The following is a 27,869-nucleotide window of genomic DNA, read 5'->3' on the forward strand; positions in this document are numbered from 1 at the left end:
TCTTTGGCGCCTCCTCGTCGACAGTCCCCGATCGCTCTGAGGTCTTCCAGGCCAGGACTACCAAGGCGCCCATGGACAGGATGGGCGTGCAGCGGTTCGCCATGGTTAGCGTTAGCTACGGCCACTTCGTGGGGTACTGGATGGCGGCCATATACACGGAGTCCATGGAGCTTGTCCGCGGGCGTGTGCATCGAGGACGGAGACCTCGTGTCGGTGACATGGGAACCAGGGGTCCCCGAGTCCTGAGGCCAGGACAGTAGAATGCAACATAGCGTCTTCCCTCGGGGACCATCTCCTCGAGGGCCGAGAAGAGACAGTTCCGGGAGGGGTGCTCAGGGCTATGAACAGTGGTCCTCGAGTACCCGTAGTTCCCTGAGGACCCGAGAAGAGCCAGTTCCGGGAGGGGTGCTCGGGGCCATGAACAGTGGTCCCCAAGTACCTGTAGTTCCCCGAGGACCCGAGAAGAACCAGTTCTGGGAGGGGTGCTCGGGGCCATGAACAGTGGTCCCTGAGTACCCAGAGTTCCCCGAGGACCCGAGAAGAGCCAGTTCTGGGAGGGGTGCTCGGGGCCATGAACAGTGGTCCCCGAGTACCCAGAGTTCCCCGAGGACCCGAGGAGAGACATATCCGGGAGAGGACGCTCGGGGCTATGAACAGTGGTCCCCGAGTATCCAGAGTTCCCCGAGGACCTGAGAAGCCCTTTGCTGGTGGACCCCACAAGGGCTCAACGGTGAGGTGTCAATCGGTGGGAGGCCCGATGCTGCAATTAAGAGGGAGCATGGCCGGTCACATCCAACCACTCCCCCCACGTCTGTTGTACTGGGTACGTCAATCCCTGCCACCGCGTGGCAGGAAGGCGTGGGGACATTTAATGCGACGGGTCCATCGCACATCACCCTGCGGGGCCCATAAGGGAAACGGTTTGGAGATATCGTCGCTGGGCTCGAGGCGTATCGCATGCCCCGCTGCTGTGTTAGATCCGCTCTGACCGAGCGGGCATGCGGGGTAGTTCGGTGGCTGCCCGGTGGGCCCCCCTGCACCTGCTAAAAGTTGGGCGTAATGGGCGACGGGACCGGCCGAAGGCGCATTTTCAACCCCTGTTACATCAAACTGTAGCTCCATGATGGTTGCTTTCCATTTATGACTCATGAGAACTCGTGCCCCCGTTTCTGGCCACGTCGAGCCTCCCTCGATAGGATAAAAGGGGGGTGCACTCCGTAGAAGGACAGGTCTGAAGCTCGATGAACAAGTCTTAGAGGCTTTGAAGAGAAAGACCGGTGCTCAAGACTTAGACGAAAAACCTTGTAACACAGAGATCCAGAGAAAGGCATTCCAAGAGCATTAATAGCATATCATACACACAGGAGTAGGGTATTATGCTCAGTGCGGCCCGAACCTATCTAAAATCTCCTGAGCATTTACTCTCACTAGCCGACGATCATCCGTCCCGCCTAGATCTCATATATTCGTATTAAATCCATGTACGAGGTAGATCCAGAATCACCCCCCCCCCCGGCCGAATCTCAAAGGGGGTCCCTCAGGATCCCTGCTTGCGGTGTTCATCCACCGACACCTCGCTACTGGCATGTTCCCCATCACCGGCATCAGGGAGGTAGCCAGAGGACGTGCGGCGGCTCATGAAGTTCTCCTTCATTCAGCCACCGCCCGTCATGCCCTCCCGCTTCCTCAAGATCTACATCAACGTCAGCTAGCTCCTCTCTTGTTAATCTCTTCATTAATTTTGTTTTTCTTTTGCCTTTGTTTAATTGCATAGTTACGATTCCATCTTGATGACCGCATCAGGTGATGGGCTCATATCATATTCAGGAGAAGACCGAGCTTTTGCATGCTCTGACCAATGATAGGAAGCTATCAGATCTTCCAAAGATAAGCCAGGTAGTTTCTCATCGCAGGTAACTCCGAAAACCTTGTAATTAAATTAAATGCCGGCAAACAAGTGGGGAACTCTATTAACAATACGATTGTTCAATCATTGATGGTGTTATTGGCTCAAGTATGCTGCCAACAGTGATCATTTGGGGGGAGCAGGATCAAGTTTTCCCAATGGAGCTGGCGGCCTGGTACATAGGTTGGAGAGGTCAGTTTGGTGCTTCCCTTCTGACTCTCTGGTCCTGAATGACATGTTCATGTACCAAGCACATTATCCATTGCTAAATTGTATTGCAATACTCTACATGCATCTTGAGGAGAATTCTAGATTAGTAGTTGTAAAGAACGCTGGGCATGCAGCCAATCTAGAAAAGTCCAAAGAGGTGTGCAATAACATCATCGAATATCTCCAAGAACCATTTTCAGACGCGTCAATTTGGGGAATGTTAGCCATTGGTTGTTTTGCTTCCAACTAATAATGATCAAAATAATTTACAAAACTATACAGAAACTGGTTCGCGCCACCAGCATGATAAGTATACATAGTTGTTCATGAAGTTCAATTCATTAAGTAATTCAATTGAATTGTTGTGTATACGATCAGAAGTTATGAAATAGATTATGCAATTTGTTATTGGAAGTTCCAAAGTTCATGTTATTGTGTTGATATTGGAGTTTTTCCATAGAATTATTTCCTTATAATCACTGAGTTTTTTTAGGAAATTAATTATGAATGGCTTATCAATACACATGTTTTTTTTGTTTCAGTTCATCCTCACATTCTGGAGTACAATTACAAATTACACTAACTTTTTTCTTTAGACAATAGATATTTTTCTGTGCAGGATAAAGACATCATTGCAAACACCAGTTACTATCTTAATTGTTGTTCTTGCTTCATGTTTTGTTATACAATTTTATTTTTCAAAGTGTAAGATATATATAGCTTTGAGTATAATTTGAAAAGCTACCTTGCTTAAGCCTTGTGTAGTACATGAATTTATATTTAACTTGGCCTCGATTGAGACCATCAATGTGATGTAATATATAAATGGCGGTGAATGATGAATTGAGACCACAAAAATACTTTGCTTTCATTGTAGATCTACCATGACAAAAGTTTTTCTGCCTGCAATGCTTACGATTTTAGATAAGGACTATTTAATTATTATATATCTATTCCCTTGTAACTGTTGCTAATATTATTGTACATTTGTTTAAAGATTTCGTACGATATTGATATCAACAATGGGAAACTGAGCTGTGAATTTCCTAAACATAGCTGTTGAATGTGCTCTTGGTTGGATTTTCTCGGGTCGAAATGTGGCCAGACGTGTGTTTTATATGCCTTCGATCCCCAAATGTGGTACCTTCCCTAGCCTTTTCGCATGTCGCGGTTGTTTGATAGCTGGAGCCGCGAGCCCTCTCTTCTATCCGAAGTCGGTACATACTCCACTCTAAATTTGTTCCAGATTTCTGATTCAAGGCAATCGATCCGGAGCTCGGTGATGATTGTTGGGGATGAAGCTGTCGAGAGGGCCTAGGGAGGCGGTTTGCGACCCCCTCGGCCTTTAGCCACGGCGAGGCTCTTGAGGAAAGGCCATCTAAAGTTCCACAACGGTTGATGGAGGTTGAGCCGATGATCGGGCCGAGGGAGGTGGTCCGTGACCCCCTGAGCCTTTAGCCGCGGTGAGGCTCCGGAGGCAAGGCCACTCAGAGTCCTGTGGCGTTTCCCGGAGATGAAGCCGACGAGGGGGCCAAGGGAGGTCGTTCGTGACCCGCTTGGCCTTTAGCCTGGGTGTGGGGAACCGTCCAAATAATATTCTAATTAATCACCGCGAGGATTATTATTCATAATCATAACCTCGATGATTAAACAGAATATCATCTCGGTAGTCCCGGCACGTGTTTTATGCCCAAGATCGGAACACATGCCTTACAACATCTAGCATCACAACATAGCTTAAGAAAGAGCAAGTAATTAACATTTATATCACAAGTCTTTAACATACAACCATTTCCAACAATTTACATCAAAAGGCAACAACATCTACGCAGCGAAAACATAAACCTATACAACAAAAAAGAGTGGATCCACATGCCCTTAGGCTCCACCCCAAAAGCAAGACCTCCGAGAGTAGGATGCACTACTCTTGCCCGCCACCCTGATCGGCAGGCACAAAGTAGCCAAACACCGGCTCTTCCTCCCTAGCAGCACCTAAAAATGCAGACATGAGTACGAAGGTACTCACAAGACTTAAACTATATAGAGCACATATACATAGCTCGACTCCAAGGATTATGCATTGAGCCATTAGCAAGGAAAAGCCACATGGTTAAGTTAAACATAAGCAGTAAGCAATCTAGACATATATATGTGAGCAACTAACTTAACCAACATAACATAAATCTAACCTGCCATAACCCGTTGAACATACATAACTGGAACCATTAGAACATACATGTAACAAAGACCAACTCGACCATCTCCCACATATCACAACCATCAACCACAAGCAAAAACTCTACGACCAATGCAGATGAACAGAAGCATGCTCATGACCGAGAGCACGACATTTCAAAATGTTTTTACACCCTGCAGGGGATACTCCTGGACCCACACGACTTGAGTACCATACGGCTTGCATGACCACACAGATTCATACAAGGGGTACTCATATCAACCTTTTCTAATAAGTCCCAACCATTTGGATCATGCATCGCTCGGCGCGGAGGTACTAGAACTACTCCCAGAGCAAACCAGCACCTCTTACAAGCCCGCTCACTCACACCGTCGATGTTCACGCCCAAATGATCATAGCTACAAAGGTTTTCGGATCGCCTTACCATTAGATCGGCATGTGATGAGTAAGATAAGTGATAAAACTGACTACATCGACGATCGGTGCTTAAACGACGCAAGCGGTCTACAGTGCCCGGGATCCTCTCCCAGCCTGCCCCCAAGACTTTCCTCTGGAGCAGATAACACCCCTAGCACCGCCCACATCTCGTCTCGTACTCACCATTCATCCAACCATCATCAACCCATATCCAGCATTGTGATCATTACGAAAGTAAGTAACACCTATGCTCGCGAATGATGAAAAATTCACCGCTCGACTTCTACTGAATGACCTATGCATTGCAAAGTATTTCGATTTAACTTGTAAAGTAGACACCAACAATATACTCAAGGAGACAAGGAAAATATGAACAACAATTCAAGGTAGAAGTAATGCATTCAATATAGGAGCTACCCACTTGTACCCGATCTTGGCTCGACACATGCAAACATTCATAAGCATAGTTTATCAATTTTAGACTTCATTCGATTGAACAAAGGTACAATATGCTTAGTTGCTTGCCTTACTGCTCAGGTGGCTGCCTATAGTTACCCACGCAACACTCGCAGAAATCCGGAGCATTGGAGTCATCTTTGACCACGGTCGTCTCACGCTCCGGCTCCTTGTTCGCTAAACAAGAACGCGTGCAATGATGAGCATGAATGAATGCAACAAGGTATGCCTCAATGCTAAACAACATGCTAGAAGTATAAGACATGCGAACCAATGCAATACTAAATGATCTAAACGAAATCTAGAAACTAATAGCCATCCGGAGTATCCGGGTTGGTTCAGAGTATTCGGGTTCGGACCCTCCGGGTGAACCTCCGGAAGAGGCGCTCGGTTACTGCCTTTTACTTGACTGACCCAGAGTATCTGGGTGAATCCAGAATATCCGAGTTCCGGAGCCTACGGGCCATCCTTCAGTGAAGGTGCTCGGTTAGCCACTATTCTAACTTAACCCGGAACCTCCGGGCTGGTCCGAACTATCCGGGATGTGCCGGACACTCCGGGTGAGGCTCCGGGAGAGGCTCTCGGTTATTCGCTAACGTAATTACCCGGAGTCTCCGGGCTTACCCAGATTATCCAAGTGATACAGACTTAGGTTCTTTCACAATTTTTCCCTCGGTCGATTCGACTCACTTTACAAATCTGTGCTACACACACGTGTATATGCCCTATCCAAAGGATTCTAAACCCAACTTGCACCCTAAACCCTAACTAATTTTAAACACAATTCGACAGACGATTTTTGTTGAACCCGGAGTATCTGGGTGAGGCCAGAATATCCGGGTCAACCCAGAAACTGCTCTCGAGTGTATTTTTGGTCGATTCGAGTTGCAATCTTTCCCAAGCCTAGAGGAAATGTGTTAGGGATAGTCCAAGGGTCCTGGAACTTACTCATAAACTAGCAACACGACTCTAGAGCTCATATTCGTTCAAAACTCTATTTTTGCTCTAAAAGTTCAAGAACACCAAGAACTTCAAGAACTACTCGATTCTTCCACAAAAATAAAAAATGAATTAGATAGATGAGCAGCTCATGAGCTAGAGAATGCAATGATGCCACATGCATACCTTGGCCTTGCTCCTAGAGAGAGAAATCCAAGGGGGAGTGAGAGAGCCTGAGCGGGGAGTGAGAGGGAGGGGGCTGCTGTAGCTGCTGGCTGCACGGTGGTGGCGTGGGGAGTGAGGGAGGAGAGAGAGAGAGCAGGTGGGGCTGCCCACTTGAGTGGTTGCGATGGTGGGGCCCAAATGTTAGACAAAGGAGGTATTTTCCAATGCGATTTCTATTCTTTTCTCTCCCAATTTTCTTTCTCTTATCCAAATAACTTTAAACAATTTGTTCTAATGTGCCAAAATAATTTCCCTCTAATTTAATTATGACACTAATGACACATGATTAAGCTTAATCACACGATTACAGAATTTGGGATGTGACAAACCTCCCCCCCCCCTAAGAAGAATCTCGTCCCGAGATTCGGTACGAGTCGGGGAGAGGGCGATGAATCTAGGAACCACGCAGTGAGATACGGAACCTAATGTAATACTTTTATTCAACATAGTGATGAGCATAGACATGCAAGAGGTTCCAATTGTGCAAAATTTACACAATGCCTACAAACTCTCAAAAAGCTCAGGATACTCGGAGCGGATTTTATCCTCACGCTCCCAAGTTGCCTCATCTTCGGTGTGGTTGTTTCATTGGACTTTGATAAATTTTATGGAATGACGTCGAGTTTTGCATTCCGCTACATCCAATATTCGGATCGGTCGCTGACAATATGTAATATCCGGCTGCAACTCTTGAGGTGCAACATCAACGACCTCGGTTGGAACTCGGAGACACTTCTTCAACCGCTAGACGTGAAATACGTCATGCATGACGGAGAGAGACGATGGCAAGTCCAATTGATAGGCTTCCTCTCCATGCCGACCAACAATTTGAAAAGGCCTCACATAGCGTGGCGCCAGCTTATCTCGCACTTGGAAACGTCAAACGCCTTTGAGAGGCGAAACCTTGAGATACACATAATCTCCAATTGCGAACTCGAGGTCTCAGTGGCAGCAATCCGCATAACTCTTCTGCTGTGATTGTGCCATGAGAAGACACTTTAGAATAGCTAAAACATGCTCTTCGGCCTCTTTGACCAAATCCGAGCCTAGAAAAACCCTTTCGCCGGATTCAGACCAATTCAACGACGTTTGGCATCATCGGTCATATAGAGCTTCAAATGGTGACCTGCCAATGCTCGTTTGGAAGCTATTGTTATATGAGAACTCAGCAAATGGCAAGCAAATGTCTCACCTCTTCCCATAAGTGAGAACACAAGCCCGGAGCATGTCCTTCAGAATCTGGCCATTCTCTTATCGCCCTTTTGAGCTACCTTGATATCATCCAGGAGAGTGGATTTGATCTCTAGATTGGCGAGAAAACCATCCGAAACGATTTCAAGTTCGAGCCGGTGGAAATCATCACAAAGTGTGGCATTCTCAGGCTCGACTCTAAGACAATGGCAATGAGCCCTTCGTCTCAAAGCATCGACGACCACATTCACTTTACCAGGGTTATAATGAACTTCCAGCTCATAGTCTTTGATTAGCTCAAGCCCGCAGCCTCATATTCAAATCCGCCTGAGTGAAGATATATTTGAGACTTTTGTGATCCGTGTAGATACGGCACAAGTTGCCCATTAGGTAATGGCGCTAGATCTTCAGAGTATGCACAACTATGGCAAGCTCTAAGTCGTGTGTTGGGTAATTCTCCTCGTGGTGCATCAACTGGCGGGAGGCATAAGCGACAACTCTACCCTATTGCATAAGGACACATCCAAGGCCCATGCGAGAAGCATCGCAATAGACATCGAAGCTCTTGCCCACATCAGGCTGAGCAAGAGCGGGAGCAGTCGTGAGCAGTTTCTTCAAGGTCTGGAAAGCTAACTCACATTCGCTTAACCACTCAAACATGTTACCTTGCTTCAATAGCTCGGTCATTGGCTTGATAATTCTGGAGAAATTCTAAATGAACCGGCGATAATAACCTGCGAGTTTGAGAAAACTCCGGATGTCGGTGACATTCTTGGGCTGAACCCAGTTGAGCACATCCTGCACCTTGCTCGGGTCAACTGCAACACCATTCTCTAACAAGATATGACCTAGGAAAGCAACCTCCTTGAGCCAATGAACTTGGCATAGAGTTGGTGATCTCGGAGTCGGCCAAGAACAACACGGAGGTGCTCAGAATGTTCTTCTTCAGTCTTGGAGTATATAAGAATGTCATCAATGAAAACTAGGACAAACTTATCAAGTTCCTCCATGAATACCGTGTTCATCAAGTACATGAAGAACGCCGAAGCATTCGTCAAGTCAAAGGACATGACGGTAAACTCATAAGACCATAACGAGTCGAGAAGCCTGTCTTTAGAATATCCTCCGGTCGGACCTTAATTTGATGATAGCCCAATCTCAAGTCAATCTTCGAGAAAACTTGGGCACCGATTAGCTGGTCAAATAGGATATCAATCCTAGGAAGCGGGTAATTGTTCTTGATCGTGACCTCATTCAACGGACGGTAATCAACACACATCCGTAGATTGTCATCTTTCTTCTTCACAAAGAGTGTCGAGCATCCCTAAGGTGAGGAGCTCAGACATATGAAACTCTTCGACATCAACTCCTGAATCTGCTTCTTCAACTCAGCTAGCTCAACTGAAGACATCTTATACGAGTTCCTCGAAACTGGGGCCGCTCCGGGCATAAGGTCAATAGAGAATTCCATAGCGCGGTCGGGTGGCATCCCTGGCAACTCATCCGAAAAGACATCTGGGATGGTGGGGATAGCCTTCAGAGCATAAAGGCAAGGATCAATGGCTTTGAGCTTCAAATGAATTCGGGCGTTGGACGGACCATTAAGGGTGATGGTCCGCTGAGTACAGTCCATGACAACTTTATTCTTGGTAAGCCAATTCATCCCTAATATGACATCTATCCCCTTTGAGTCCATCACCAATAAATTGACACAGAAAGGTATCTCGTTGATAATCACCGATGCGTTGGACACGCATTGCTTAATAAGAACCTTAGCTCTGCGTGCATCTATAAGATAAGACGTAGGGGTGGTGCCGATTCTCAACTCGTGTCATGTGTATAGCTCGTTGCTACGAAACAGTGAGAAGCTTCAGAGTTGAAAAGAATGACTGCAAGAGCAACGACAGAATTTGAATGCATAAGCAACGTACCTATCAGCACGTGGTCACCCTAGTGAACCTCTTCAGCAGTGATGTGGCACGCTCGGCCACGCGTGGGGATGTGGGTGGCCTGAGAGGACTACGGCGCAGACTGAGCAGGTGGTGGCCTTGGAGCAGTCACCACGGCTTCCGGCTTCAGATATTGGCAATCTCGAGTATAGTGGTCAATACGGCCGCAGTTGTAGCACGGGCCACCGGAGCCACCTATCACACTCACTTGAGAGCCAATGGGTCTTGCAGACTGCCCTTATGGAGCGGAGAAGGATAGACGCCGTAACAGTCACATCGAACGTGGGGCTGTCGAGGTCGATATATGAGACAGTGGAGATGGATTCTTCATGCGGGCGCGTTAAAAGCTCCCGCTTACGGAAAGCGACGAATCTCTCTTACGCTTCTTCTCCTCTTTGTTGTTCTTGAGCTTGAACTCCACCGTAAAAGACGTGCTTACCAACTTATTGAAGTCGGTGAACTCGTGTGCGGACAACCGATCCTTCATCTTGAGTTGAGGTCATTGACAAAATAGTGTTGCTTTTGCTCGTCGGTGTCAACCTCATACTGAGTATATTGCGCAAGATGATCGAACACTTGCATGTACTAGATCACTGATTTATCTCCTTCCTTGAGTTCCATGAATTCCCTTCTTTTATCAGTATAGCACTCGCACCATCGTCGTCTTCGCCCGCGTCCGCGCTCGTGTCGCTGAGCCCGGCGCCCGCCTCCTTCCACCGACGCACGCCAGCCATTCCGAAGGAGCGCTTCCCTTGTCGCCGTCCTCCTCCCCCGCCTCTACCTACCCTGTCCTCCGCACCGCTCCCCTACTGGTATTGGATTGGCGTGGAGCGGAGACCCACCCGCGCTGGGGATCGGTCCATTCCGTGTGTTGGACTGTTGGCATAGAACCCTAACCTACTTGCCTATTTCGCAGTTGGGACTTGGGAGATTGCTCATCGCTTGCTCGTAATGCTGCAATGGATGGGCGGTTCGAGGAGGAAGGTGTACGCCGTGAGTACCCACATCTCTACCTTAATCTCCTCTGTGCTGTACTTCGCCACACTTAATTTGGCAATTAGCATGATTTCAACTGTTTCGTGTTTCACTTTTGCATTCAAACTCCAAAATAATCATTGCGGATACTGTGTTTTAACATTTTATGACATGGTGCCAACATTTGCTTATGTTTGGATGGTTTTGCGTTCTGCTTGTTCGGCCCGGGAATGAGCAGTCCAGGAAATCAACACAGAGCAGGTAACTTTGTTACTTTCGCTCATTTCATTTTGTAAAAGTTTATGTTGTGGTGTTAGTCACTTTTTTATGTTGATGGAACTGAGTGTGCATCCTTGATCAATCAAATGCTCTCAGACAAAGGCAGTACTTCGAACAAAAGAAACGGCAACAGCAGAGGCCAGGGCTACAGAACCAGAATGACGTAGCAGGAGGTCAAGGTTCCCATGATCAGGAGCCTCGATCACTTGATGTCCTAAACATCAACAATCTGGCAACTCCAAATAGTCATCACAATGAATCCACAAGTTAGTTTCCTATATGTTTTGATTTTTGAGGTCTCACTGGAGAATTTTATTTTCTCTGGTTAATCATTTTACCTTTCTAGCGTCATTCATATAATTTCTGGCCAAACAGAACAACTAATGTCACTCTTGGCAGATTTTTCTTAGTATGGTTGTTTTACTATCAATTCAGATGCAGATGGTGCTATTACACAAGTGGAGTGCACTCTTTCAGAAGTTTCCCCTACAGAGGCGCTAAAGAAGATCACTTCTTTATGCAATAGCAACTTGAATGAAGCAGGTAAGGGTGCAATCTTCTGTACGTCTGTCAAGGAAATTCGTTAGGATTTACTTATTTTCTTGTGCATATGGTATTTCGACTTTTCAACAAAGGCACATTAAAAAGGCCATATGCATCCACAAAATTAACAGTCTAGGTATTCCCTCCAGTTTCTTTTACGTGTTGCTTAGGAATTTGATGCAGCCTCCAGTGTACAATTTTGACCATTACTTTACCCTGATCACATGGTAGCCAAAAGGTACTAAAAATGTACTAATACAGAAGCATTTTCATCTAACATATCCGATTTTTTTTAATATTCGTGGCCAAAGTTTTAAAAGGTTGGCTGCAAACGTTTTAAGATGACATCTAATTTGGACTGGAGGTAGTAGTACATATATGTCTTTCTATATTGAATATGTGGCTACTGAAAGAAGAATGAGGTATTATGCTATTAATTTCTGAAGTGTGTAATATGCCTTTTTGTCACAGTAAAGTTTATCAGAAATTTATTTGCTTCTATTCTGCAGGCTCTCAGCCAAGGTCAGTATCTCCACACAGTATGGCAAGAGTGTGCCTGCATTTGTCTTGTTTCGTGGGATCTCAGTCTTGTACCTTGGCAGATTGTCATCACCCTTTGGTCATCAAGATGTTGCAGCAGCTGTTAACTCTTATGAAGAACCTCTTGGTGTTAAAATATCCCCAACCATAACTATAGCACCAGGCAGAAAAAATCAAAATCTGGTACTCCAAAGTGGTGATGTTTCCTTCACTATTACCAATAGTTTCTATCATCCCTACGGATTGAGTTACTGTTCAAATCTGTGCAACTATACGGAAAAGGAAAATTGTTAAAATAATATGACCTGATAGAAATGCTTAGTTTGGTTAGCAATTATTTCTTTCAGCTAGAGTTTAAAGGAGGAGTTGCAATGTCGGCAGCTGTGTAATTGAAGAAATATACAAACATAAACATAAATTTGTATCAATGCATAAGTTGTATAGCTGGGATTGATCCACTTGTTATATATTATTGAACCTCAGGTTTGACTATGATTTGTCCTTGCAGTAATTTCACTTATTGATTTGGTCAGATACGAGGGATCAAAGAATAAGTCTACCGCACGACCTGCCCGTGAAACTCATGTTTCATTTTCTGTTAATGGTGCATGTTTCAAGAACATTGAGTGCATAATCATCTTATTATCTAGATTCCAGCACAATCATTTACTTGTTTAATTTCTTATTTCGTAAAATCTGTTAAGGATTTTTTTTAGTTGTTTATTAGTAGAACTAGTTTTGCTGCAGTTGGTAGAATTAGAATTAGCAGTTTGCCTGTGCTAACTGGAAGAAATACTGTGCATACTTGCAGATCACTTCACAGTTGACCTGCATTTTCTGGACTTATATTGACATTGTTATAGCACAACTGATGTATTGTTATATGTATTTTCCAGAAGGACTTGCACCTAAACTGCATCCTTATGTTGACATTTGTTTCATTCAGGTTTTAGTGATCCTAGTAGAGTTTGATAGCAAATGCATTTCTCTGTGAAGTTTGTGTGACCTCTGTGGTCCACCTGTTGTTAATGTTGTCCCTGATCAACCTTAGTTCACTGCCTTTTGTCTCCTTTAACAACATACTATAATGGTTCATTAGACACCCATCTGCTTCTATTTCAGGCCTTTATCGTATCAAGATGGAAACACCTCCCCATTCACCAAGATCCTTCAAAAGGTTGAATGATAAGCTTAAATTGTTAATTAATTTATGTCCCATATGAATATTTCAGCTATAAAGTTAATTTGGTGCAAGGAAGTTTAAATAATAAGCAGTGTTTGATTTTACAGAAAATGGTAGCATAAACCCTTCTTTCTGTTTGTGGATATTTCTGAAAAGTAGGGTGAGACTTCACCAAAACGAAGTATCGAGAGGTGCAAAAAGTGAGACAATCATAGAACAGTTTGCCAGTTCCTAATTTATTTACCTCAAGGGAAAAAAATCCTGCATTGAAGAAATTATCTTCAGAGGCTAGTTTGTATTGCAACAATCAAATTCATCAGTATTCATAATCTTGCCCTCGAGACATAGAATAACAATCAACTGGTCCGGTTCAGATAGGCTTCGGTCCAAATGGTCTAGTTTGCCCACCTTGGCTATAGCTAAGGTAAAGCACAGTGGGTCGAGACCTTTAATCTTTCCTCACATGTGATATAAGCCATGTCTGTAGCTTTCACACAGGTTAAGTGCTACATCCAAATCTCAACTATATTGCAGTAATATGGCGATGCAGGGTTTTACCTTTGCCTCCAAAGGCCACGCGGTTCGCAAATAAAGCAAAACGGTCTATCCCTTTTGATGTCACAAAGGCATTGGTGAGAATTTCAGACACCTTCCTCTTCGAAATGAAATCTTTTTTTTTTTCAAAGATAGGCAGAAAAGAATATGAAGAGAGGTTTAATCTACAGAAGAAAAAAGTGATTTTGGTAATCAAGGTAGATCCAATACTAGGACTGAGAGTTGGTAATTCCATTTTCATTTATTATTTTGTACAGTTTTATTGCCCCAGAATTTTTCGGTGAACTCCTTGGAGAAAAGTTCTCCTTATACACCTTATATGACGAGTGTTTTTCATTAGAGTACATGACAAATTTACAATAGATTTTCTTATCATAGCTAGATGTGTGAATTGAATTTACCGTTTTAAAAGTAAGAACGCGAAATTTTTTGGTATCATTTTTAACAGGATTCTATGAAAAGTATCAATGTGCTGAAAGAGCGAAGACCGTCAGACAAAATGGGTAGTATTTTAGATGAATCAGGATATGAAAGGAGGAAACAGTTTAAATGCTATTTTCAGAATTCATTTGAGGACCATAATGCTGACCTCTATCCTGAGGATGACGGCATGTTTTATGAACCTCAAGCTGAAAAGGATTGGCAATGTAAGTTCTGTTGTGTCACAACTTATTACTAAGCCTCACAAGCGACCACTCAAGTTTTGTGGACTAAGAAATTATCACACCATATATTCATTATTCTACTTTTTCGTTCTGAGCAGCAAAGCGTAGTGGATCAGATGGCAATCTAGCTGATGAGAATTCTGATAGACTGTGGAGGATAGATCAATTTAATTCAGAGGATCATTTTCCTACTCCAAGAGAGGAACGTTCTGATACAATTGACTGTGGATTTAAAGATAGATACTCTCCAGAGCGAAGGTTACTTCTCCACATATATTTAGGTTTTACTCATAAGCCTAATAAATTTTATTGGTCACAAATAATTCAGTTTCCCCCTGCAGAAACTCAACAAGATCTAGCACAAGATTTGAGAATATAGGTTAGAATTTTGTGTATCTTTTATGTCCCATACTCCCATACTTCACAAACCTGTGGGCATTCCATGTTATTTCTACTCAACTTTGCCAATTTATTTCTAACTAGGGTGCACTTATTCTATGATATGCTGAAGTAATCATGATTTCATATGTTCCAGACTTCCAGTACTAGTAGAGCATTACTCATCTAGCAAGTTGCCAAACTTGGTTTGGAGACTTGCTTTACCTTAGTTCATTAGCGACAGGTCCACCTAGCATGGTCGAAGTAGGCTTGTAAAACGGTGCTCTGCATTCAGGCAATTCAGCTTTTCTTGTGATATCTATGAGATACTTGGAATTTGTGATACAATGTTGGACCCCTCCTTTGGGGTCACCTTGTGTAGCTCATAGCAGTCCCTGGATCAGTAGCTGGTACGCACGAACTCCAACAGAAGTAGACATCACAGACATACATCGAATAAATACGATAATAGAGTACAACACAGAGTTCATTACAACAGAAGCCCGAAGGCATAAATTAACAAACCCTCAAAGCACAACGGAAACACATAAAAGCGACCCAAGCCCTACAGGCAGCTTGAGTGCAGACGAAACCGACTTCTCTAATCTTTATCTTCTCTTTCGACGAAGTCAGCCTCTGGATCATCTGGATCCACAATTAGCAAGTGTGAGTACATAAGGTACTCAGCAAGTCCTACCTCAAGAGGGAAAATTAGATGCTTAAGGGTAGATCAAGGATAAGGCTGTAGAGTCTTTTAGGTTTTGCGGAAAGCTAGTTTTGTTGATGCAAGGTTTATTTTGCAAAGACTAACTTTAAATAAAACACCTTCGAAGAGAACACATAAGTTGAGTTTATGGGGGTTGACGGCCCTGGGGGAGATACATCCGTCCCGCCAGTTCCCACAAGTCTTTTGCCAGCGGACACACAGTCCAGGAGGCTTAGGGCACAAAGCCAAAATCCTTTTTTTCGAAAACACGAGCACACAGCCCACTCACACGTCAAGGAGATACTCACGCCGAAAAGCTAATCATTGTGACCAAACCATAGTATGTCCTTGACCGAGGACACGGCTATCTGGATAGGTTTAACACTCTGCAGAGGTTGTACACTTTACCCACAAGATATACACAGGCTCCCACCTTAGCAACTGGTGAAGCTGTCATAACGAGACGCAACGATCTCACAACGAAGCCACAATATCCACTCATGGGGCACTAAGATACCAGGGGCCTTAGAAGATTCGCAGGAAGGACCACTTAGCAATCCCAAGGATTTGACATAGCCTCAACAATATCACCAGCCGGACCTTGAGCTACACACTACCCAAGTCTTCTCCTGGTCCCCATTGCCACTACTGGCCTCCGGGTGGGTACCGCACTAAGTCAGAGGGGTTAGGTCAAGTCCTGCCCATACAGGCCATGTGGTTGTACGAGTGGATACTAGGTGAGATGTCACAGCAGACCGGTCCTTATATGACCGAGGCAAGAGTCTCCCAGCAAGAACACTACAAAGGCGAACCTTGCTCCAAGGTAGTTCTCACCTTCGTGGGGCACCTTACTCACCCTCGTCAACACTACTCTAGAGTTTTCCCAAGAACATAAGTCTTACACGCACACGCACCAAGCACACATCACTTCACATTGTAAAGCATGATTATCACATGTAAATAATCTAGTTCTTTCTTTTGAGCAAAGCAATCCTAAGCATACTAGTAAACAAGCATTCATCCGAACAATCATTATAGTTGATGTTGGGAATCTTCTAGGGTTTCAACGGAATATAGGTAACAATGACAAAGCATGGGATAAACAAGCTGGGTCATAACTATTCTAGCATTTCTTAAGAATCACAACTATTAATCTAATCATGCATACTCCTATTGCTTGAAACAATGACTCTACGGGTTGTATTTAAAAACATAGGATCAACATGATCAACGGTTGTAGGACTTGCCTTCGTTGAAGTCCTCGTCTGCTCCTTCTTCAAACTCCGGGTGCTCGGGGTCTTCCTCAAATGCTCCTTCTTCTAATAATCGCAACAACGACAAAGGCACACAATCAATCAAACGATTAAAACAAGGACTAAACAATTTACAAAAATTATGAAATTGATATGATTGGGTAGATCTCGAATTTAGATGAATATCGGTGGAAGAATCGATAAAAACGGAGTTAGGACAGAGGAGAAACGGGCTTCGGAAGTTTTGCCGGGAGAGAAATTCAGAAAAAAGAAAAGGGGAGAATATTCCCGGAATATTCTGCTGAGTCGGCTCGGGATTGGACTCCGCTCGATTTTGTCGGTGGGCTCAGCGACTCGGTTTCTACGGCTCGGCTTCTACGGCTCGGCTCAGCTTCGAAGTTCGAACGGCTCGGCTCGGGGGATAAAAACAGAGAGAGGAGAGGAGACCGGCGGCTCGGCTGCGAAGAGCGCGAGGGGGAGGGAGAGAAGGGGCGACGGGCGGCGGCGTCGCGCCGAGGGCGGCGGCAGGCCTCGCCGGCTGGAGGGCTGCGGCTGGTTTTGCCGGCCGGAGGGCAGCGGCCGGGCGACGGAGAGCAGCGGCGCCGGCGACGGGAAGGTGGCCTAGGTATGTCTACGGGGAAGGGAAAGGAGGGAGAGGGAGAGAGAGAAAGGGGGCCGGGGGGATGCTCACCGGCGGCGACGCGCTCGGAGTGAGGCGGCGAGGTGCGGAGTGGCTCGGGGAGAGAGAGAGTGGGAGTGAGGTGGGGGGAAGAAGACACTGTTCACTTTCTTATATAGCCCGGCGACGGAGCGGGCACGCGGAACGAGGGCTGCGCGGCGCAGGGCGCGAGGCGGCTGCACGGGGCCCGAGGCAAGGCGCGGGGCGCGAGGTCTGCCGGTCGACGATGCGACAACACGGCGCGGCGCAGCAGGCGGCGCGGGCAGGCGGATCACGGGAGGGACGAGAGAGAGATAGAAGAGAGAGGAAGAGGGAGATGGGGATAAGTTTTAGGGATTTGACATACAAGGTGACAAACATGGGTTGGAAACTTGCTTTACCTGTTCCAAGTTCATCAGCCATCGGTCCACCTAGCATTGTTAACATAGACTTGTAGTTCTGCTTTTTCTTCTGATATCTCTGAGGTACTTGGAATTTGTGATGTACTCTTTTTTCTATTACGTTGTAGTTCTAAGTCAGCCTAGCAGGATGCTTTGCATTGCATACTTGTCATACTGTTATTAGTTTATGACTACCCTGTTTCTGCTCTGAGCTTTTTATTTTTCTTAATTGCAATTTTCGTTGAAGGAATTCCATCGTCACATTACCTCTTTTCTGATCTGCATTGATGGGCGATGATGAGGGTTCTGAACTTTTCGATCTTTCTGTCATTCTGGAAAGGTAAGCAGAATAAAGCCTCATGCATATTATATTAATGCATAATTCCGATCTTTCTGTCATTCTGGTCAGGCACCCACCAAGTAAGAAAATATCCAACTCAAATAGTACTTTTTATCCTTCTGCTTGGTTTTTTGACATGGTAGATGATTCAGAGAAAAGGAGGAGCCCATTAAGGTACTGGAGAATCAACTTTTAACTCTGTCCGAGTGGGTTCTGTGCTCCTGATTCCTGAATGTTCTTATGTCATGAAAAATTATTAGGAGTTTTCTTGCTGATCCTTTCAAAATTGTTCTTTGCAGTGAAGAATCATGCACATCTGCTGCAGGTCAGTCATTTTTACTCTTGACTTTTGCTTTTGTCCTCAGCAAAGACTCTCTACATTCATATATTTCATAGTAAGACTAGGGGTTACATATGTACAGCCTATATCTTTATATTTCCCCCCTTTTTTCGGTTCAAAGCAGTGAAGGATATAAAGTGCAAGAAACCATCACCGTCAGTAAAGAATGAGATGAACGAGAGGGATGAGTTTCGTATAAGCTTGGATAAGCTAGAAATTTTAAACATGGATGCACATCTTCATGGGATGTCACTATTTAACAATCCAGAGAAGGTGGATCATAAAAGAACAACAGATCAAAATAAACTTGAAACAAGTTATTGGCCAGAAAGGGTTACTGAGCAATCAAGAGCTCGAGAACCAAGGTGCCGTTTGTCACTTGAGGAGAAATTTGCCAATTGGGGTCCTGCCTCCCATCTGAGGTGTAGCACTGGACTAACCCACCCATTGAGTTACAACGTAATGCACGAGGATAAACCTTCTTTCAATTCTGCTCCTGATTTGAGCATGCATCAAACTGTAGAGTCAACAAAGAGATCTCCTTCACAAGTTCATTCTGTTTTTCATGGACCTGACAATGCCATTTTTGAAGATGGCATTTACATGCAGCGTCCTGTTTCAGATAGCTTTGGCGATAAAATTGAATTATCAAACCCATTTCGTGCCAAGGATCTCCAGAGTGACATTGATATGAGTACTTTATTTGGACAGAAGGTATACAAGAAGCAAGAAGATCATTTTGCAACTTTCAGCAATCGAAGTGCAGATGGCTTTCCTGCAAAGAAAGCAGCGAGTTCTTTAAGACAAACTACTGTTGGTCAACATGATACGTGTTTGCAGCCTTCTGGCAAGGATTCACTCAGGCATGGGTTTGTCATGGTTTTAATTTTCAGGAGTCAGAACCAAACACATTTTGGGAGGATAGGCATGTTAGTAGTGGCACTTTTCAGGTAGATCTTGAGTTGAGTGATCGGCTGGCAAGAAAAAGCAGTGATAAGAATGAACGCAAGATTGAGACGTCTGAGAAACCAGGCACTAAGATGTGACAGAAACATGTAAACTCTCTGCAGATCACAGAAATTAGATGAGTGGAACTGAAACATGTTCTGATGGCTCGGAAGTGTCCAGTTATCCTGAAGCGCATAAGGAGACAGCACCAGCAGCAACACAAATTCCTGCAAACTTAAGCTGTCTTCAAGAAACCTCAGCAGAATTGTTCCAAGTTCATGCTCTTGTTAGACGTGTAACGAGGGAAAATCTGTAAGTAGTGTTCCCATCAAATGTCTTTCTTCTAAATTGTTGCATGTTTCATAGATTTACTGGAGGCTCTCTCATTGACCATTGCTAGAGATAGTCCTGGTGTTAACTTCGAAGCTCCATTGCATTTGAGAAACAAGATTCGCGATGTTGGAGATCATTCTAAAAGAAATGTTATGTTTCAGTCTCCTTTCGTTGGAGGTTTGTTGCCTATTTCACCACAGCTTGTCCTTTCTGTCTGTACGTCAACTTAAAAGGAATTTTTTTCATCCATGTCAATATGTTTGCTGATCTCTAGAGGAGGTGGGGATTGAGAAGAAGGTAATAGCAAGTGTGTCACCAAACAACAGTGATGTTCAGTATCAGCTTATGCTCGAACAGGAAGGTCGTAATTAATAATTCAGAAGATAGTGGTGGCTACACCAATGAAGGACAAGCCAGATAAGGTGATGTAGACCAGGAAGGTCGTAATTAATAATTCCATATTGCTCTGATTTTCCAACTTGTGATTGACTATGTGCCTTTGTTATTGGGTCTGAATTACATGTGTCCTAAGGATGTTGTTCTGTTGCGTCACTTTGATATGCAAGGAAGTGTTCCAAAAGATACGCATAACACTTGTGGCAAAACTTATCAAATGTTGTTATCAGAATAACCTTTTATGAGCTTGTATTATGTTTGCTCTCTCACCCAGTAGAATGAAGGTTCAATATGGTTTTTTTGTCATGTGCAGGACACGATGGGTTACTGTTCATATGAACAGTAACCCGAGCCCTGTACCAGTGCAGCCGTAGGCTATTTAAGAAGGAAGGGTTCAGATTTATGAAGGTTTAAGGATTAAGAAATAAAGGAGGTTTTCAAATTAGGTAGGAGATAGAATTATTTGAGGAGATATTTGGTTAGGAAGTAGATAGAGTTCATTTAGGAATAGAATATGAGTCGGTTTAGGAAAGTAATATTTAGAATATAGCATGAGCTCTTCAGGTCGGCCATGTAACCAGAGGGCGCATCCAGTAGAAAAGTAAGTAAGAAAAGAATTAATCTAGTCTTCTTTTAATATTCTGTCTTCGTAATCTATAGTCTAGTCTTCCTCCTAGCAGTCGACGCCGTCTGATTATCTTCTTGGCGGATATTTATCCCCCTTATGTTCTTAGGACAACATTTAGTATCATAAACTTCGGTCTTAGGCACTAGGATGGACGTGAAGATTGCAGCTCAGCTTGCTGCCCTCAAGGTGCAACTCGCTAAACTGGTGATAGACTCTGTCAAATTGGATCACACCCTTATGTCTTTCCACGAGTCATCTCCATTGGTGACTTAGGATGGGATACCACGTGTCGCCGCATCCTTGTTGTCATCTGAGTTCTCCACGGTGGTTGTAGCACCATCAATTGGTACGCATCTCTTCATCACTGCTCCAACCTCGTCCTTGGCGCATGTGCGACCCGTGCTAGCCTCGGTCTCGGCACTCGTGCTTGTGCTAGCCTCGATCTCGACAGCAGCGCCTGTGCTGGTCTCAGCGGCACCTGTATCAGGCTCGTGTAGGGGGCTATGAATCGATGAATTGGAGGACAAACCGCTTTTACTAGTTATTCTTGCTGGGGTCTTGGGCAATCAAGACCAACCAGTGACTCAATGAGGAAGGGAGGGAGCGATAGCGATGTCACCGGCCTCATCGACCGCAACGACCTTGCACCCCCGGATCTCCTGCCCGTGCCGCACCTACGGCACGACCTCTTTCCGCCTCCGTTGTCCCAATTACGCCTGTCTCCAACGACGCCGACTGTGACATCGCCCGATTCGTGTCTGCACCACTACCAGAACTCGAAGACTAGTTATGTTCGAAGGAGGAAGGAGAAGGAGGGGCTAAGGTGGCGCAAAGAACAACATGTGCAGCAGTTGTCCAATCACTTCTTCGGGCAACGGGGTCAACAACATCTCTGTCCTTTTCTCAACCAAGGGAGGAGACAGTGCTCCTTGAACAGGTGGTGGAGCTGATGTCCCTTCCTCGAGATGGAGACAAAGCACTACTTGTCTCAGGGGATTAAGCACGGGCATTGTCAAAGGGATCGGGATGTTATCATCGAGCTCTTTCATCAACATGGGGCCTCCTAGGACTTTAGCCATGGCCTCTACCTCGAGCTGTGTCGAAGGAGGGGTGGAGTTGGCACGTGCAGGACACAGGGGTTCATGTTCATGTGAACAGTAACCCGATACCTGTAGCAGTACAACTGTAGGCTATTTAAGAAGGAATTATTGAGATTTAGGAAGGTTTAGGGATTAAGAAAAAAAAGGAGGTTTTCAAATTAGGTAGGAGATAGAATTATTTGAGGAAGGAGATAGAGTCAGTATAGGAATAGAATATGAGTTGGTTTAGGAAAGTAATATTTAGAATATGGCATGGACTCTCTAGGTCGGCCCGGGTACCCACCCTATTTATAGATGGCGTATCCAGGAGAAAAACAACAACAACAACAACAACAACAACAACAAAGCCTTTCAGTCCCAAATAAGTTAGGGTAGGCTAAAGATGAAACCCATAAGATCTTGCAAGTCTAGTCATGGCTCTGGCACGTGGATTAACTTCCACGCACCCCTGTCCATGGCTAGTTCTTTGGTGATATTTCAGTCTTTCAGATCCCTCTTTACAGACTCCTCCCATGTCAAGTTTGGTCTACCTCGACCTCTCTTGATATTATCCGCACACTTTATTCTTCCGCTATGTACAGGCGCTTCTGAGGGCCTGCGTTGTATATGCCCAAACCATCTCAAACGATGTTGGACAAGCTTCTCTTCAATTGGTGCTACACCAACTCTATCACGTATGTCATCATTCCGAACCCGATTCTTTCTTGTGTGGCCACACATCCATCTCAGCATGCGCATCTCCGCTACACTCAACCGTTGGACATGTCGCCTTTTAGTTGGCCAACATTCTGCGCCATACAACATCGCAGGTCTAATTACCGTCCTATAGAACCTGCCTTTTAGCTTCTGTGGTACTCTCTTGTCGCAGAGGACGCCAGAAGCTTGGCGCCACTTCATCCATCCGGCTTTGATTCGATGGCTCACATCTTCATCGATTTCACCATCCTTCTGCAGCATCGACCCCAAATATCGAAAGGTATCATTCTGAGGTATCACCTGCCCGTCAAGGCAAACCTCATCCTCATCGTGCCTAGTAGTACTAAAATCGCACCTCATGTACTCAGTTTTAGTTCTACTAAGCCTAAAACCCTTCGACTCCAAGGTCTGTCTCCACAGCTCCAACTTTCCATTTACCCCCGTCCGACTATCGTCGACTAGCACCACATCATCTGCAAAGAGCATACACCATGGGATATCACCTTGTATATCCCTTGTGACCTCATCCATCACCAAAGCAAAAAGATAAGGGCTCAAAGCTGACCCTTGGTGCAGTCCTATTCTAATTGGAAAATCATTGGTGTCACCATCGCTTGTCCGAACACTTGTCACAACATTATCGTACATATCCTTGATAAGGGTAATATACTTTGTTGGGACTTTGTGCTTCTCCAAGGCCCACTACATAACATTCCGCGGTATCTTATCGTAGGCCTTCTCTAAGTCAATGAACACCATATGCAAGTCCTTCTTTTGCTCCCTGTATCTCTCCATAAGTTGTCGTACCAAGAAGATAGCTTCCATGGTCGACCTCCCAGGCATGAAACCAAACTGATTTTTGATCACGCTTGTCATTCTTCGTAAGCGGTGTTCAATGACTCTCCCATAGCTTCATCGTATGGCTCATCAGCTTAATCCCACGGTAATTAGTACAACTTTGAGTATCCCCCTTGTCGGAGGGTGAACTCTTGTCGCAGGGATCCCGAGAGACCCCTTTTTAGAGATTCGACCGGGGGGATGATCCTGGAAAAGCTTGTTTGGGAAATAAGCGGGAACGGAAACAAATGCGATGGCTGGCGGGAGATGATTGCCCTAATGCGAGGAAAAGATGGGTGCACCGGGGTTTAGACAGATTCGGGCCGCACGGAGGCGTAACACCCTACTCCTGTGTGAGCGCTATATTTATCCTTGAAGGGAATTCTTCAAGGATGTATCTGGTTCTAAGGGGAGAGTCGTTTACAAAGAGCTTGAGGCTCTCGTGTTCTAGCTTGGCTTGAGCTGGTTCGAGCGTCTGCGTCCTCTTCTTCACGTACTTTCGGTTCCTTCGGTCTTGTTCGTCGGGGGGTCCTCTCTTTTTTAGTGTTCTCCATCCTTTCCTTTTATAGGCGCGCCGACCTCAACATATCCTGAATGGGAAAGAGGGGATGCGAATGTCAAGGTGCCACGGAGAAAGGCGTAATCATTTCATCTCGACGAAGTGACAGGGGCGGTGGAGAAATGCGGCGCGCATCCGACCACCCGCCACTGTGGAAGCCCTCGGGTGCCAGAAAGGGGGCCCATCGGGCAGCCTCAGATGTGTCCGGGGCGCCCACCCTGTCTTGTTCTTCCGCCATGGCAGGGTGGCAGACGGAGCACTTCGATCTTGGCAACGTTATCCCGAGGCACCTGGATGAAACGGGACGGGACCCGTGCATTTAATGGACCCACGCCCCCCTCCTGCCAGTGCATGGCAGGGTCTGACACTGGGGCGTGGGCAGCTGAGAATGTCAGGATGTCAGGATGTCAGGCCGCGCGTGCCTATTAAATACGGCATTGGGCCTTTGACTGGATGACACCCTGACGACGGGACCCTTCGGGTCGTCGAATGATCTTGCGCGAACCTTCGGGGAACCGAGTCCTCGGGGGCTGCCACGTGCAGCCCCGAGCACTCTCCCCCGAGCACTTGAGTGAGACCTTCGGGGAACCGAGTCCTCGGGGGCTGCCACGTGCAGCCCCGAGCACTCTCTCCCGAGCACTTCGGTGGGACCTTCGGGGCACCGAGTCCTCGGGGGCTGCCACGTGCAGCCCCGAGCACTCTCTCCCGAGCACTTCGGTGGGACCTTCGGGGCACCGAGTCCTCGGGGGCTGCCACGTGCAGCCCCGAGCACTCTCTCCCGAGCACTTCGGTGGGACCTTCGGGGCACCGAGTCCTCGGGGGCTGCCACGTGCAGCCCCGAGCACTCTCTCCCGAGCACTTTGGTGGGCCCTTCGGGGCACCGAGTCCTCGGGGGCTACCACGTGCAGCCCCGAGCACTCTCTCCCGAGCACTTTGGTGGGACCTTCGGGGCACCGAGTCCTCGGGGGCTGCCACGTGCAGCCCCGAGCACTCTCTCCCGAGCACTTCGGTGGGACCTTCGGGGCACTGAGTCCTCGGGGGCTGCCTACGTGCAGCCCCGAGTACTCTCTCCCGAGCACTTCCTTCTTGGTATTTGGGCTCTGCGGATCATCGGGGAACTAGGGTGCTCGGGAACCAGAGGCGGTGGCCCCGAGCACCTTCTCCCGGGACTTAGCTTCTTCTTACCTTACAGGGTGGTGACATGTGGTGGATGGCCGGTCTGGTCTCGGGACTTAGGGACCCCTGGTTCTGAATACACCGACACCCCTTATTCTTGAAGATTGGTACTAATATACTCCGCCTCCATTCTTCGAGCATCTTGTTGCCCAAAAAATAAGGTTGAAAAGCTTAGTTAGCCATACAATTGCTATGTCTCCAAAGCATCTCCACACCTCAATAGGGATACCATCAGGGCCCATTGCCTTGCCTCCTTTCATCCTTTTTAAAGCCTCCTTGACCTCAAACTCCTAAATCCTTCGTACAAAACGCCTGTTGGCATCATCAAAGGAGTCGTCCAGCTCAATGGAAGAGCTCTCACCTCCTCCATTGAATAGCTGGTTGAAGTACTCTCGCCATCTATTCTTAATCTCATCTTCCTTCACCACAAGTCGATCTGTCCCATCCTTGATGCATTTGACTTGATTGACATCCCTCGTCTTCCTCTCACGGATCTTGGCCATCTTATAGATGTCCCTTTCCCCTTCCTTCGTGTTTAACCGCTGGTAGAGGTCCTCATACGCCCGACCTCTTGCTTCACTCACTGCTCGCTTTGCGGTCTTCTTCGCCACCTTGTACTTCTCTATGTTGTCAACACTCATGTCCAAGTGTAGACGTTTGAAACATTCTTTCTTCTCCTTGATAGCCTTCTGGACATCCTCGTTCCACCACCAGGTATCTTTCGCTTCGCTTCTACTTCCCCTCGTCACCCCAAACTCCTCGGAAGCCACCTTCCGAATGCAAGTCGCCATCTTTATCCACATATTGTTTGCATCACCTCCTTCCTCCCAAGAGCCCTTCTTAATTACCCTCTCCTTGAAAGCTTGAGCCGCTTCCCCCCTGAGCTTCCACCACTTCGTTCTAGCGACTTTAGCGCGCTTATCCCGCTGGACATGTATCCGGAAGCGGAAGTCAGCCAACAAAAGCTTATGTTGAGGGACAACACTCTTTCCAGATATCACCTTACAATCTAGGCAAGCATGTCTGTCTTCTCTTCTCGAGAGGACGAAATCGATCTGGCTAGAGTGTTGGCCACTACTAAAGGTCACTAGATGGGATTCCCTTTTTTTAAAGAGGGTGTTAGCTACGATCATGTCGTAGGCTAGAGCAAAGCTTAAGACATCCTCTCCTTCTTGATTCCTGCTTCCATAACCAAAGCCCCCATACACCCCCTCGAAACCTGTGTTTGATGTGCCCACGTGGCCATTGAGGTCTCCTCCTATGAAGAGCTTCTCGCCAATAGGTACACTCCTAACCATGTCCTCCAGGCCTTCCCAGAACTCCCTCTTGGTGCTCTTATTGTGGCCTACTTGAGGGGCATACGCGCTGATAACATTGAGAACTAAGTCCCCAACGACCAGCTTGACCAGGATAATCCGGTCCCCTTGCCTCTTGACGTCTACCACTCCATACTTGAGGCTCTTGTCGATCAAGATGCCTACTCCATTTTTATTTGTAGTTGTCCCCGTGTACCACAGCTTGAAGCCGGTATCCTCCACCTACTTCGCCTTTTGTCCTTTCCATTTGGTTTCTTGGACGCATAGGATATTAACCCGTCTCCTCACCGCTGTATCAACTAACTCCCGTAGCTTACCCGTCAGGGACCCTACGTTCCAGCTACCTAAGCGGATCCTACTTGGCTCGGCTAGCTTCCTTACCCTTCGCACTCGTCGAGTCAAATGCGAAGACTCTTGCTCATTTTTTAACCCGGGCGCCGATGTAGCGCGCCACTAAGGATGCGACGACCCGATCCTTGCCCACTTATCACCGTATCCAGATCAAGATACGGCGTGCCACCAAGGGGGTGACGGCCCGGCCTTTGCTCATTTAACATCACATCCGGGTTCCAATGTGGCGCGTCGCTAAGAGGGTTACGCCCCAACGATTTTCTTTCGGGTTTCATCTCCATAAGAGTGACTGAGTTTTGTGTTGGCTCGCCAAGCCTATCACAACCCTCCTCCTTTACCCGGGCTTGGAACCGGCTATGTCGAGACAACATAGGCGGAGTTCCAGGAGAAAAACAAGCAAGAAAAAAATTAATCTAATCTCCCCTCAATATTCTATCTTTGTAATCTATAGTCTAGTCTCTCTTCTAGCAGCCGACGTCACCTGGTTATCTTCCCGGCGGATGCTTATCCTCTTATGATCTTAGGACTATAACATTTTTATACAGGACATGTGCTTCAGGATGGTGGAGGTTGGATCTCATGCCCTTGCAAAAAGCATCTAAACAGGTAAGCAACAGGAATATGACTTGCCTTTTTCAGTCTTCTTGTGTTCAAGTGACTTGTGCGAGTCATGAAATCATAATTTATGAAGTATATCCAACATTCATCCATGTTCCTTGATTCAACCTGTGATTATTAGGGGAGGAAATGACAATGCAGGGAAGTTCTATCTGAAATCATTTGCCAGCCGTTCAAATGCACGAGCAAGCACCTACCTATGTATAATCAGTTCCCTCGCATGTCTATTTGCTTATTCTACGGGCACCTGACTCTTTTATAATGTCTCTGTTGCAAAAGAGCAAAGTTTTCTTCCGCCATTGCTTTTGTAGTGCTGGTTTTCACCGTGAGCTAATCTTATTATACACCTGCGGTAATCTGGATTTGTGAATTCTTGGCTGTCAATGATTCTGGAAGGGTCATGCGATGTTATATAGCGTTAATCTATTAGATTTCTGAACATTAAGTAAAGTTCCTCAAAAACTACAGGAATTTAGCCCATCTGATTGTGCAAGCAGAATGTACCAGGCCTTTTTAGTTTCTACTCTGAACTTTAACTCCCACACTGACAGGTCCCTGTTGTGTCCCACACTGACAGGTCCCTGTTGTGGAAGCCATTGAATTGG

At 46.0% G+C, this 27,869-nt stretch overlaps 2 protein-coding genes and 1 pseudogene across 4 annotated transcripts; all 3 read left to right on the plus strand.

The window, feature by feature from the left end:
• The first annotated feature begins 71 nt into the window (after window positions 1–71).
• Window positions 72–10,442, plus strand: LOC133930460 (uncharacterized). Its single transcript, XM_062377117.1, has 7 exons — window positions 72–173; window positions 1,617–1,703; window positions 1,804–1,913; window positions 2,016–2,086; window positions 2,194–2,335; window positions 10,137–10,302; window positions 10,407–10,442. Exons 1-7 carry the CDS (start codon window positions 72–74, stop codon window positions 10,440–10,442), a joined length of 714 nt encoding a protein of 237 aa, XP_062233101.1.
• LOC133885673 (uncharacterized) lies at window positions 10,123–12,406 on the plus strand. Of its 3 annotated transcripts, none has more exons than XM_062325582.1 (7): window positions 10,123–10,302; window positions 10,407–10,726; window positions 10,841–11,010; window positions 11,180–11,287; window positions 11,797–11,809; window positions 11,890–12,010; window positions 12,336–12,406. In XM_062325582.1, the coding sequence occupies exons 2-7, from the start codon at window positions 10,632–10,634 to the stop codon at window positions 12,336–12,338; spliced, it is 510 nt and encodes a 169-aa protein (XP_062181566.1). In that variant the 5' UTR covers window positions 10,123–10,302; window positions 10,407–10,631; the 3' UTR covers window positions 12,339–12,406. The 3 variants fall into 3 exon arrangements, with proteins under 3 accessions (XP_062181566.1, XP_062181499.1, XP_062181426.1); XM_062325515.1 differs by lacking the exon at window positions 12,336–12,406 and having other exon boundaries at window positions 10,407–10,483; window positions 10,704–10,726; window positions 11,890–12,135; XM_062325442.1 differs by lacking the exon at window positions 12,336–12,406 and having other exon boundaries at window positions 11,890–12,135.
• Window positions 12,322–27,791, plus strand: LOC133930471 (uncharacterized; annotated as a pseudogene).
• Window positions 27,792–27,869: the final 78 nt, after the last annotated feature.

This window comes from Phragmites australis, chromosome 1 (genome assembly GCF_958298935.1).
Source record: "Phragmites australis chromosome 1, lpPhrAust1.1, whole genome shotgun sequence".
In the NCBI taxonomy this organism is placed as follows: Eukaryota; Viridiplantae; Streptophyta; class Magnoliopsida; order Poales; family Poaceae; genus Phragmites; species Phragmites australis.